Source organism: Salvia hispanica, chromosome 3, assembly GCF_029641045.1.
Source record: "Salvia hispanica isolate PSC_SH4W2 chromosome 3, Shi_PSC_v1, whole genome shotgun sequence".
Taxonomy (NCBI): Eukaryota; Viridiplantae; Streptophyta; class Magnoliopsida; order Lamiales; family Lamiaceae; genus Salvia; species Salvia hispanica.
The window spans coordinates 34,795,640-34,806,228 of NC_142694.1; the positions used below are offsets into that span (position 1 = coordinate 34,795,640).

General features: G+C 38.6%; 1 protein-coding gene across 1 annotated transcript; it reads right to left on the reverse strand.

Annotated features, from left to right (window-relative positions):
- Window positions 1-456: 456 nt before the first annotated feature.
- On the reverse strand, window positions 457-1,848 carry LOC148930623 (uncharacterized). The gene has a single exon (XM_089066560.1). It carries the CDS (start codon window positions 1,846-1,848, stop codon window positions 457-459), a length of 1,392 nt encoding a protein of 463 aa, XP_088922686.1.
- Window positions 1,849-10,589: the final 8,741 nt, after the last annotated feature.

Here is a 10,589-nt window from a genome sequence, read left to right on the forward strand (position 1 = left end):
ATTTCAGATCCATCTTAGAAAATACGCTAGCTCCTTTGAGATGGTCAAACAAATCGTCGATCCTGGGTAAGGGATACTTGTTCTTGAGAGTCAGCTTGTTAAGCTCTCGGTAGTCCACACACATCCTCATGGTCGCGTCTTTCTTCTTGACGAACAGTACAGGTGCTCCCCATGGAGAGACGCTGGGTCTAATGAATCCCAGGTCTAGGAGTTCTTGCAGCTGTACCTTCAGTTCATCCAGTTTTTTTGGGGCCATTCGGTATGGTGCCTTTGATACTGGAGCAGATCCTGGTTCTAGATCTATAGTGAACTCCACTTGCCTGTCTGGCAGCAAACCCGGTAGTGTGTCAGGAAACACATCCGGGAATTCGCGAGCGATGTCGACCTCTTCCAATTTTCTTTCGTCTTTCTCCTCTTTGTTCAAGTAGACAAGGTATGTGGGGCATCCTTTTCCCATCAGCTTGTTGGCTTGCAACACGAGATTACAGATTTTCGCATTCCTAAAGAAATTTTGTGAAAGCGTGTAGCTTCACCTTCATGGTTTCCAAAAGAAATTCGTCTCTCTTTGCAAAGGATCGCGGCATGGTTTTCAGCCAGCCAGTCCATTCCTAGTATTATGTCAACATCCCACATGATCATAACACCCAAGTTGTTTGCTACAATCTTATGTTCGCCCAGAGTGATTTCTAAGTTCGAGCAAGTACGAGAAATCTCTATACGACCTCCTACTAGGGAAACTACTTTCATTCTATGTTCTGACTCCTTAGTAGCGAGTTTCAAAGTAGTCACGCAATTTGCAGAAATAAACGAATGCGAAGCACCAGTATCAAACAGAAGCATAACAGGGGTATCGAAGAGCTTACCCATGCCTGCCAAGTTTCCCTGGTTCACCTCTGGCTGCTTCTGTCTCATTGCATAAGCTCGAGCCTGTGATGGGAGTTTTGGCCTCTGCTGCTGATTCCTCGGTGCCTGCCGTGGATTTGCTCCAGGTTGAACATCCATTGCGCGCAGTTGTGGGCGCTGAGCTGATGGGTGAGATTTTGCTCCCGTCCCTGAAGTCTTGTTTGGGCAGTATTTGGCAAAGTGCCCAGTCTTCCCGCAGTTGAAGCAACCATCTGTCCCTGACTTGCATTTGGGGCATTCGCGGGACCTTAAGGTGTTCCCCTTGAATGAACCAGGGATAGTTTGATATCCGCCACCTTGTGGCTTGCTTGGTCCATATCCTCTCCGCTTAGGCTCAGGTTGGGCCTGCGATCCTTCCCATTTCCTCTTGTCCCTGGATGCTTGGGACTGAGCTGGGGGTGGAGCGTGATTCACAGCTGACCCGGTTTTCTCTCCCGGCATAGCTGCCTCAATGTCCAATGCTCGTCCTAGAGCTTCAGTGTAGGACAGTCCTTCATGACTGGCTAGATTCATCCTTATCTCGTACCTCAGACCGGTACAGAATTTCTCGGCCATCTTTTGGTCGGTGTCCACCTGATCTGGTGCGTACCGAGCCATCTTACAGAACATACGATCATAATCAGTCACTGACATCTGTCCTTGTTTCATATGGTAGAATTCTACCTCCTTCTTCTTCCGGTAGCTCTTAGGGATGTACTTGCCATAGACCTCAGCTTTAAATTCCTCCCAAGTCATCTCCCTGAGCTGCTCCGGAGTCATGGTCTTCTTTCTTGCTTCCCACCAGAAGTCAGCAGGTCCAATCAGTCGAAAGGTCACGCAAGATAGACGCTCTTGGTCTGTGCAGTGCAAAAATTTGAATATGCGCTCCAGTGCGCGTATCCAAGTTTCAGCAACAGTTGGGTCTCCTAACCCATTGAACACTGGTGGATCCTGTCTCAGAAACATCTCTTCGATCCTACGGTCCTGTGGCTGGGGTGGTGGTGGGGGTGGTGAAGGTGGTGGAACAGGTGATGGGGGTGGTGTTACTTCATACCAATCTCCTTGTACTTCCTCCTCCAAGATAGAGAGTTCCCTTCGGCCTCGACCTCGGCCTCTCCCACGTCCTCGGCCTCGTGCCCATCAGCTCTCCTTGGAGGCATCCTAATAGTTCGTGCAATTACTCGTTAAGTACTATCAAAATTTTGAGGACAAAACATAACTGAATCATAGAAGCGAACACGACTTTTCCAAGATAACGAATTTTCCATAAAAACCATCAGATCAGTACATCTTCATAAGGATAAAAGAGTCTACCTCGAAAGGACTTTTTACAAAAGATTAATCCTAAAACGTACACCCAAGTACGTATTGTGAAGTCCCAATGCTGCAGGACATCACTAAAGTACTTAGCCACTGCCCTCCTAACATCTCAGGTCTTATGTGCTAACAAAATGTGATCTACTGAAAGTCCTAGTAAGAAAAGAACAACTACATCAGAACGCCATCATACTAGGACGTTTCTGATGGTACAACCTCCCTACTGCTCACCGTCTGATCCCTCTGAGCTCACTCCCGAGCTCCCCTCAAAGTCATCATCACTGTCCTCAACAAGTTAGGGATCATCTGCTACTGCTCCTGGTAGATCCTCGTGTGCGGGCTGGGGCACCTCATCGACTGGGAACAGAGCCTCCTCTAGATCCATCTCATCTCGGATGGCCCGCATCCAAGCTATCCTCTCCTCTGGCCAATGGCGCATGGTGACGGGAAAGTCCTCATCCCAAATGTGGCCCCGTGGTGGCACGTGCACCTCTAGCATCTACCCCTCCCTCTCGGGGGCTCTCTCCTGTGCTAGCACAACACGGTCCATCCATGGCTCCCCTAGGTCCTCCTCCTCATCCAAAGCAACCATCGGGGCCTTGCCCCGCCCCTCGGGGTCGTACCCTGCGCCATCTAGCCGGCACATCCTTTGGCAGAATGTTTTGAGGATCTTTTGATCACTCAAATAGTTTCTGACACAAGTCATCGCCTAAAGTAATAAGAAATGGCTACAAGAAGGTTTAACTGAAAAGTAGAAAATCTTCAGAATAATAGTCGTTATATTAGAGGAAAGTAACATGATAGATGACGAATTCATAAAGGCTGCATTTTTCTTAAGTCCTAGTTCATCTGAACAAAAGACTAGATATGGAAATGGGAGAGCCTGAATTGTCATCAAAGTTTGTTTAAAGCGAGAAAAGATGCTTTGTGAGTTGGATTGACCTATTTTATAGAAGGACAATGACTTACATGACAATGCAACTTCTAAGTAAGAGATTTAGGTTTTTGTTGCAGTGGGAGCTATTAATGCTCAACTATTGTTTTATGGTTGATGTTTAAGGCATCATAGTATTAAAATAATATAAGTGCGACAAGGTTGAGTATTCAACAACACATCAACTTCTTAATCATTGAATGATAAAGTATTTATGGCTCTTAGTCTTAAGGCCAAGAAAATACTTAGCAATTGTTCGAACTGATCTAGACCATCAAGATTTTAACATTTCGTTAAATAGCTTGAGAGTTGAGAAAGTCTGTTTGATGTACCATGAGTTAGAATCATTTGATTTTTCAAGAGATTCAGAATACTTATAGAAGTGCAACATAGAAAGACTTGCAAGTCTCAATGGTTTACACCATAAGGAGACGAGCAAAGGGTTATGATCAGTAGTGGGAGTCTAATTTCCATTAACGAATCCAAGCATTCATCTAATGAATGGGATTGTTATGTAAGAAGGAATCGAAGTCTTTCTAAGACAAGTTTGATTAAGTGATGAGTTGTACTCATTAAAATCTTATCATTGATGGGATAAACATTAAAGAAACTACCAACATCAATATCTTCTACAAAACACGAGTTGTGGACTAGAGTGTCTCTAGTCTAGCACATCTCAAGGTGTAATGTTGTTCCAACACGTGTTGGAAAAGTGTCCAAGAAATTGGTGTTGTGTACTGAGGCATGTTTTAAGGTTTGTCGCAAATGATGGAAGGTTATAAGTTTTGTAATCTTCAAAGATATAATTCTTGTATGAAGATCATGAGATGAACTATAAGCCTAACAACGTGATAACTCTCAAAATAAAGAGAGAGATATCAGATTTTCCACATTACCAATAAGTCATACCATTAGAAACTTTTGCACTAATAAAATCAACTTCAGTACCTAAGATTGTAAGAACCATTTGTAGTGGGAGCGTTCCGCTGGAACACAACAAGTTCATGGGTCTAAGAGTGTCGTAAGACTCGGTCTTAGATTAACTTGAACATAATCCCTTTAACTACAATGTAGTATTGGTTAATTTGGATAATCATCTTTGAAAAGGTGATAGATTCCATATTACAATCTATGATAGACAACATATTTTACAAGACTTATAATACTACCTACAGGCTGTGTCAGTCAGTGGGAGCAAGTATCTTTGCAAGTGTAAATGTGAATCTCAAATGGCTAGACAATGACAATGGGTTATGCTCAAAGAGAATTATCTTCTCGCTATCGTTGTGCAAGGATTTAATCGATCATATTGTCTATTAGAACTTACATAAATTAGAATGTATGTATTATGATTGTCAAGACAGCCTTCTATAAATAGAAGTCTTGAGGAAATCATCTACTAGAACATTCTAATGGATATGTAATTAAGGGCAAGAAACGCATGATTGGAAGCTTATATAGACCTTCATGGTCTTAGACAAGCATCTAAATCAGAGTATATGTGTTTAATCAAATTGTCAAATATTTGGAATTTGACTTGTGTCCTTATCAGTGCTATAAGCACAAGGAAGTTGAAAGTGCATTACATATGGTATTATTGGTACTCTACGATGATGAAATCTACAAAAGTTGCAAACAACTAAGATTGGCATCTGGCGTAGGAAACTGGTTGTCTGCCCAGTTTAAGATAAAGGATTTAAGAGAAACTAATTACATTCTTATCATCTAAGTCCTTTTAAGATTGCTAGAAAGAATGTTGAGATTCTCTTAGGAATCCTATATCTACACATTGCTTGGAACATTTTAGCATTAGAAATTTCATGAAAAGGTTTATATCTTTCAAGATGGAATTGTCTTGTCTCTAGTGAAGTGTTGTTTGACGCTTGGTGAGATCAAGGGTTATGAGACTAGTTTCGGAGATAGTTGTCTCATGTATGCTATAATGAGTACTAAGTTTGATATTAGTTGTGCTTATGCATGAAAAGTGTGTATATCATATTAACCATGGCAAAGGACTTTGATTGAGGTAAAGAGTATACCATAGTGCTTCAGAAAGACTAATTGTTATATTCTGGTTTACCAGTCATTCAAGTAATGTCCTTGGGGTTACACTGACTTAGTTTTATGACTAATCAGTGATCGAGTAAGTCATCCTCCGAATATGTGTTTACCTTAGGAGTATCTTCCTAATAGCTTTAATCGTAAGTTTGAGTATGCCTACGAGTATTACATTTGGAGTATGACTCTAGTGAAGGCTAACTCAAGGGACACACGAGCTAATAAAGCTAAGCAATCACATAGAGAGATGAAATTAATTAAAGATCAGTATGCAGCAAAGACATTATGGTGGAAAAGATATGATCAGAGAACAACCAAGCAGATTTTTCACATAAAATGCCTTTGTGGCAGCATGTTCAAACATGATGTGAAATGAATGGTGGTTCGATATATCTAGTACCAATACCTGCTTTTTGTATAAGTGGGAGAGTTTTTGGCAGTGGGTATACTCGAAAGCATGTTTTGAGTATAAGTGGGAGATTGTTAGGTTTGGTATACTGAAAAGCATGTTTCGAGCAAGTTTCGCTCGAATAGAATCTTGTTTGTATACGTAAAACTCTATAATCCACTTTTAACCTGATTCAGTATTATTCGAGCAGTTTCGCACGAATAGAATCAGTATATTATTACATTGTGTTTGCTTGTGCATTTATAAGATGTTTTATAAACATTTAAATGTATAAGAAGCAAACAAAGTCTAAGTCTTTTGCTTAGTAGACTGGTTGTGGGTGTCGTCCACTTTAAGATAACACAGTCGGTTCTATGCAATGCTTTGCAAAAGAAAAAGAAGAATTTCACAACCCAGATAGGCTTAGACTACCTATCGTGAAAGGTTGCAATGTCAGTCCGATTATTTCTAAGCCTTTCTGAAATAAGATGACGTTGGTGTGGTATAGCACTGAATGGATCTAACAGCAAGACGTGTCTTTATGCTATCAACTGAAAGACTAGGTCTTGATAAAATACTATTTCTTAATCTACATATGTTAGCATTGAGCATACGGTATTGATTATGCACTACTTTGACTTATCAAATGGTGCGGGTTTTTCGCAACCCAATAATCCTGATATATTGGGTAGTGGTGATTAATATCTAGCGGTGCTAGGATTGCTATTATGTTGAATCGCGCGCGAGGTGAGTATCGTTTGATAATTTCCTCAAGAGGAGCTCGAACAAGGTTTTATTATTCGGGAAACTGGCCAGTTGGAGTTTTATTACTCTATGAATAATAAATAAATGTTTCTTGCTAAGTCCACTCTTGGAATTAATAAGTTATTAATTAATTAAGTCCATAGCAAACATTAATTAATTAATGGATATTTATATCTTAAGTGCGGGAAATAAATAATATAAACAACGGAAACCCGGACTACTTGTAATTTCGGATTTGGATGGGGAGTGCAATATTACTTCTGTAGTGGCTGCTCGTAATATTCCAATTAAAAGCTTATATTAAATTGGGGTTCAATTTAATTAGTAAAAAGCTAATTGGAGGAGCTCATATCCAAAACCTTCCATAGATCCCTGACTGGGCCCAATATGAACTTAATATAAATAGGAGAATAAAGGAAAGACAGAAACACAATTATTAGTAGAGGAAATTTTCGCCCCCCTCTCTAATTAGTAGAGGAGTTCGAAAATTCTTCAGCTCTTCTCCGTGAGGAATTTTCTGTCTTCTTTATTCGAGTCCTAGTATTTTGATAAGATCAGCCCACCCTGATATCGAGATACAGTTCGGGAACCAGTCAGAAGATCTGTGGTCTAGTATTGAAGATCATCACGTGGAGAAGGCGCGAGCAATCGACGATTCTTTGGAGAATCAAATCGGTAACTCTAAACCATATAATTCATGTTTAGGATTTACTTTCTTTAAGCATGAATTATTTGCGTTATAGCATGCAATTATCTGTTTAACATGTGAATTGATTAATTGCATAATCGGTCAAATAGATCCGTATCTGATTTATTTGTTTTGTACAAGTCTTCCGCTGTGCAAGGGGCACCAAACCCCAGCAATTGATATCAGAGCTAATTTTTGGCTCTGATTATGTGGATTAATTTCATGTTATGTGAATTGCTTGAATGCATATTTCTATTCGCTGATTATTTGTTGTACGACGAATTATGAATGCTTGCGAATTTGTCCGCTGCGTGAATCAATTCCTTTTGATGCTTTGACTTTGTTTACAATTAATTCTTGTTGTGAACATGGTGTCGGCTCATCTATTTTTTAATTGTTGCCTTCCGTGTTTTTCTCGTGAATTGGCTAGTGGGAATTGAATCAATACGTGATCTCTCCAACATGTAATTATTAATTGAGAGAATGATCTTTACATGATTACTTGATTAATCGTTTTGCCTATCGTGAATTAATTTTGAGTCGGCAATATCGAATTGCATCGCTGCGGCGATTCTTGTTCGCCTTCGGGCAAGAGATCAGCGTGAATCAGCAGCGGGTGTGGAGATGCAGCGGCTGTCCGTTGCAGCGGCAGCAGCGGCAGGCTGCGTTGTCTTGACGGCGCAGCAGCAGCAGCGAATGGGTGGAGACGAGCGCAGCGGCTGCGGGCTCAGTGGGAGTGCAGCGGCGCTGAATTGGGGTTTACCCCATGCGCGACGTGCCCGTGACTTCGCTTTCCAAATTTTGATTAGGATTTTCAAATCCGATTCAATTTTGGAAATAATTCAGGATTCATTTGGAAATAAGATTTGAATATATCTTGTGGATTTTATATATTATATAAGATTTGATTTGGTATTAAATCGTGGATTAATTATAGATTTTATCCTTATTTTATGTATTTGTAGGGATTTAATTCCTAGATGAATCCTAGTTAAATTTGGATAATGATAATCTAATTTTTTTTATTTATATCCTATGGATTAATGTGGATTTATCCCTAGAAAAATCCTAGTTGGATTCAGATAATGATAATATTATTTTATTCTGATCCTATGAGTTTATATGAATTTATTCATAGATAAATTCTAGATGGATTTGGATAGTGATAATATAATATTTTATTCTTATCTTATAGATTTATATGGATTTATTCCTAGATAAATCTTGATAGATTTGAATAATTATAATATAATATTATCTTATTCTATGGATTTATATGGATTTACTCCAAGATAAATCCTAGATGAATTAGGATAAACATTTATATTAATTTATTTTATCATATGGATTTGAATAGATTTAATTCTATTAAGACAAATCTTAGATGGAATAAAATAAGAATTAATCCAAGTTATCCTTATCTTCTAGATTTATGTCCTAGATAGATGATGATGTTAATGATATATAAGAAAATCCTTATTTAATTGGATTTAGATAAATTTAGATATATAAGAAAATCCTTATTTAATTGGATTTAGATAAATTTATTTATCTAAGAAATCCTAAGTAATGTTAAATATATTCTGGATGTCTATTTTAAATAGAATTAAGATTTGTATAAATCTTGATTGATTGGATTTTATTTTTATCTTATGGATTTTGATAGAAGTGTTTATATCTAGTAATATCCTAGTACGATTTAAATAATGATAATCCTAGATCAACGTTATCTTGAATTGTAGGATTTGATTTTATCGAAATAAAATCTAGAATAATCCTAAGTGGATTTAGATAGTTGACTATATCTTGATAAATCCTAAAAGAATTTGGATAATTATTATCCAAGATAAAACTTAATTATTTAATTGATTCTCCCTTGACTTGATTAAATAATTTTTGATAATTATCTAGTGTGTTTAAATGCCATGCATTAAATGGATTTATCTGTTTATTTGGTGTTTATCTATTTTAAGTGGATTATATGCTTTATCTGCTTATGTGATAATTATGCAAAAACCATATAAAAATATCTAAGTGCTGATTACAACAAGTGCGTTGTATACGGTCTCCATCGGTTGGTTTGCAAATTTATGAAACTAGTTTCTAATATTATCGCCACCAATGTTGTGGGGACAATAATCCTAAGAAATAGCAAGTTCATAAGGGCAGACTTCTCAAATATAAATAGTATGAACTAGAAAGTAGTTTCTAATATTATCGTCACCCATGCTGTGGGGACAATAATCCTAAGAAATTGCAAGTTCATAAGTTCAAACAGAATTTATGAGATAGCTTGGTTTTGTTATCAGCACATGAGCATTGTTATGGAAGTGTGTTGTAGAAACAAGATTCTGTAATGCTAAATCTGATGGTCGTGCTTAGGCAACATTTGGCGGCCATGCCGTGCTGCGGTCTCTGGACTATTCGTCGGTGTTGTGACCAGTAAAAATGCTAAAATTTTAATGCGTATTGACCTCTGCTTGAGGGTACAAAATTTTAATTTTACAGTTGCAAGATACATAATTGTTTTGTGGTTATTTGCGATTATGTATTAAGCATGAGTATGTGATAATAAGTTAATTTGCCAAATCTTCATTATGCCATTCAATATTTGTCTGCAATCCTTAAAGAAAGTAAACTCGAATGCCTAAATTATGTAGACCGGAAACGAAAATGGATAAGATTCTCATCGCTGAAAGCTTGGAGTTTATACTCAATGATTCATGTCCTCCATTTCCTCGATATAATTCCACGAAGAATGTTCGAGAATGCATTATGCATGTACTTGACAAGCTCTTTGAGGAATAAGGTTAAGCTATTTTCCTTTAAGTAGCTCGACAAGTCTTGGTTAATGACGATGAAAGATGGATATCAATAGAATCTGTCAAGATGATTCGATACTATGCTCTCCCCTGCGTACGGTCGATAAGCTCTGAACTCGCGGAGCGCGTACTCTGCACAACTCTCATAAACACTCGACGGGGGTCTAGTGGGATCACGTCCCTCCATCTACACAAAGGTTACCTCACAGGTCAGAAGGAGGTACTCATAGGAAAACGTAGCATGAAGGTAAGGTGTAAAGAGCGATGCGTGAGAGTCTAAGTCAAAGGAATCCTCAACTAGAGCCACTATACTGTGTGATCTAACGCCAACAAACTAAGTTCACACCTCAAATCTAACGTTTCTATGGGTTCTCGCGAAACGTGATGGAATCGATATTCTCTTTCGGATCTAGTCGAGTGTCATAGCCACCGTGAGGATCTATCTTGTGTTATTTCCTTATAGCATCATTCCTCATTTCCATTTTCAACATTTGCCCCTCTTGTGCTCTCGTGCATTGGGCGTCGGCTCTTCTCGCGCAAAAAGTCGTGTCACTGCGGATCACGCTTTCGTGCCTAACTCTGTCTAGCACCGTCTCAAAATTGTTGCTTAGGAAAGCAATTATAGGATTTATAGTTCATCCTTCGTAGTCTCATTTTGAGCTACATTCTTCTAGGAAACTCTTATTCACACTAGGTTCTTTCACTCTTGACTGGGAGAAACTCTTGTCACACTTT

Bases quoted from the DNA above. Each gene is read 5' to 3' on its own strand.
- LOC148930623 (XM_089066560.1), bottom strand. From the start codon at position 1,848: ATGTTTCTGAGACAGGATCCACCAGTGTTCAATGGGTTAGGAGACCCA.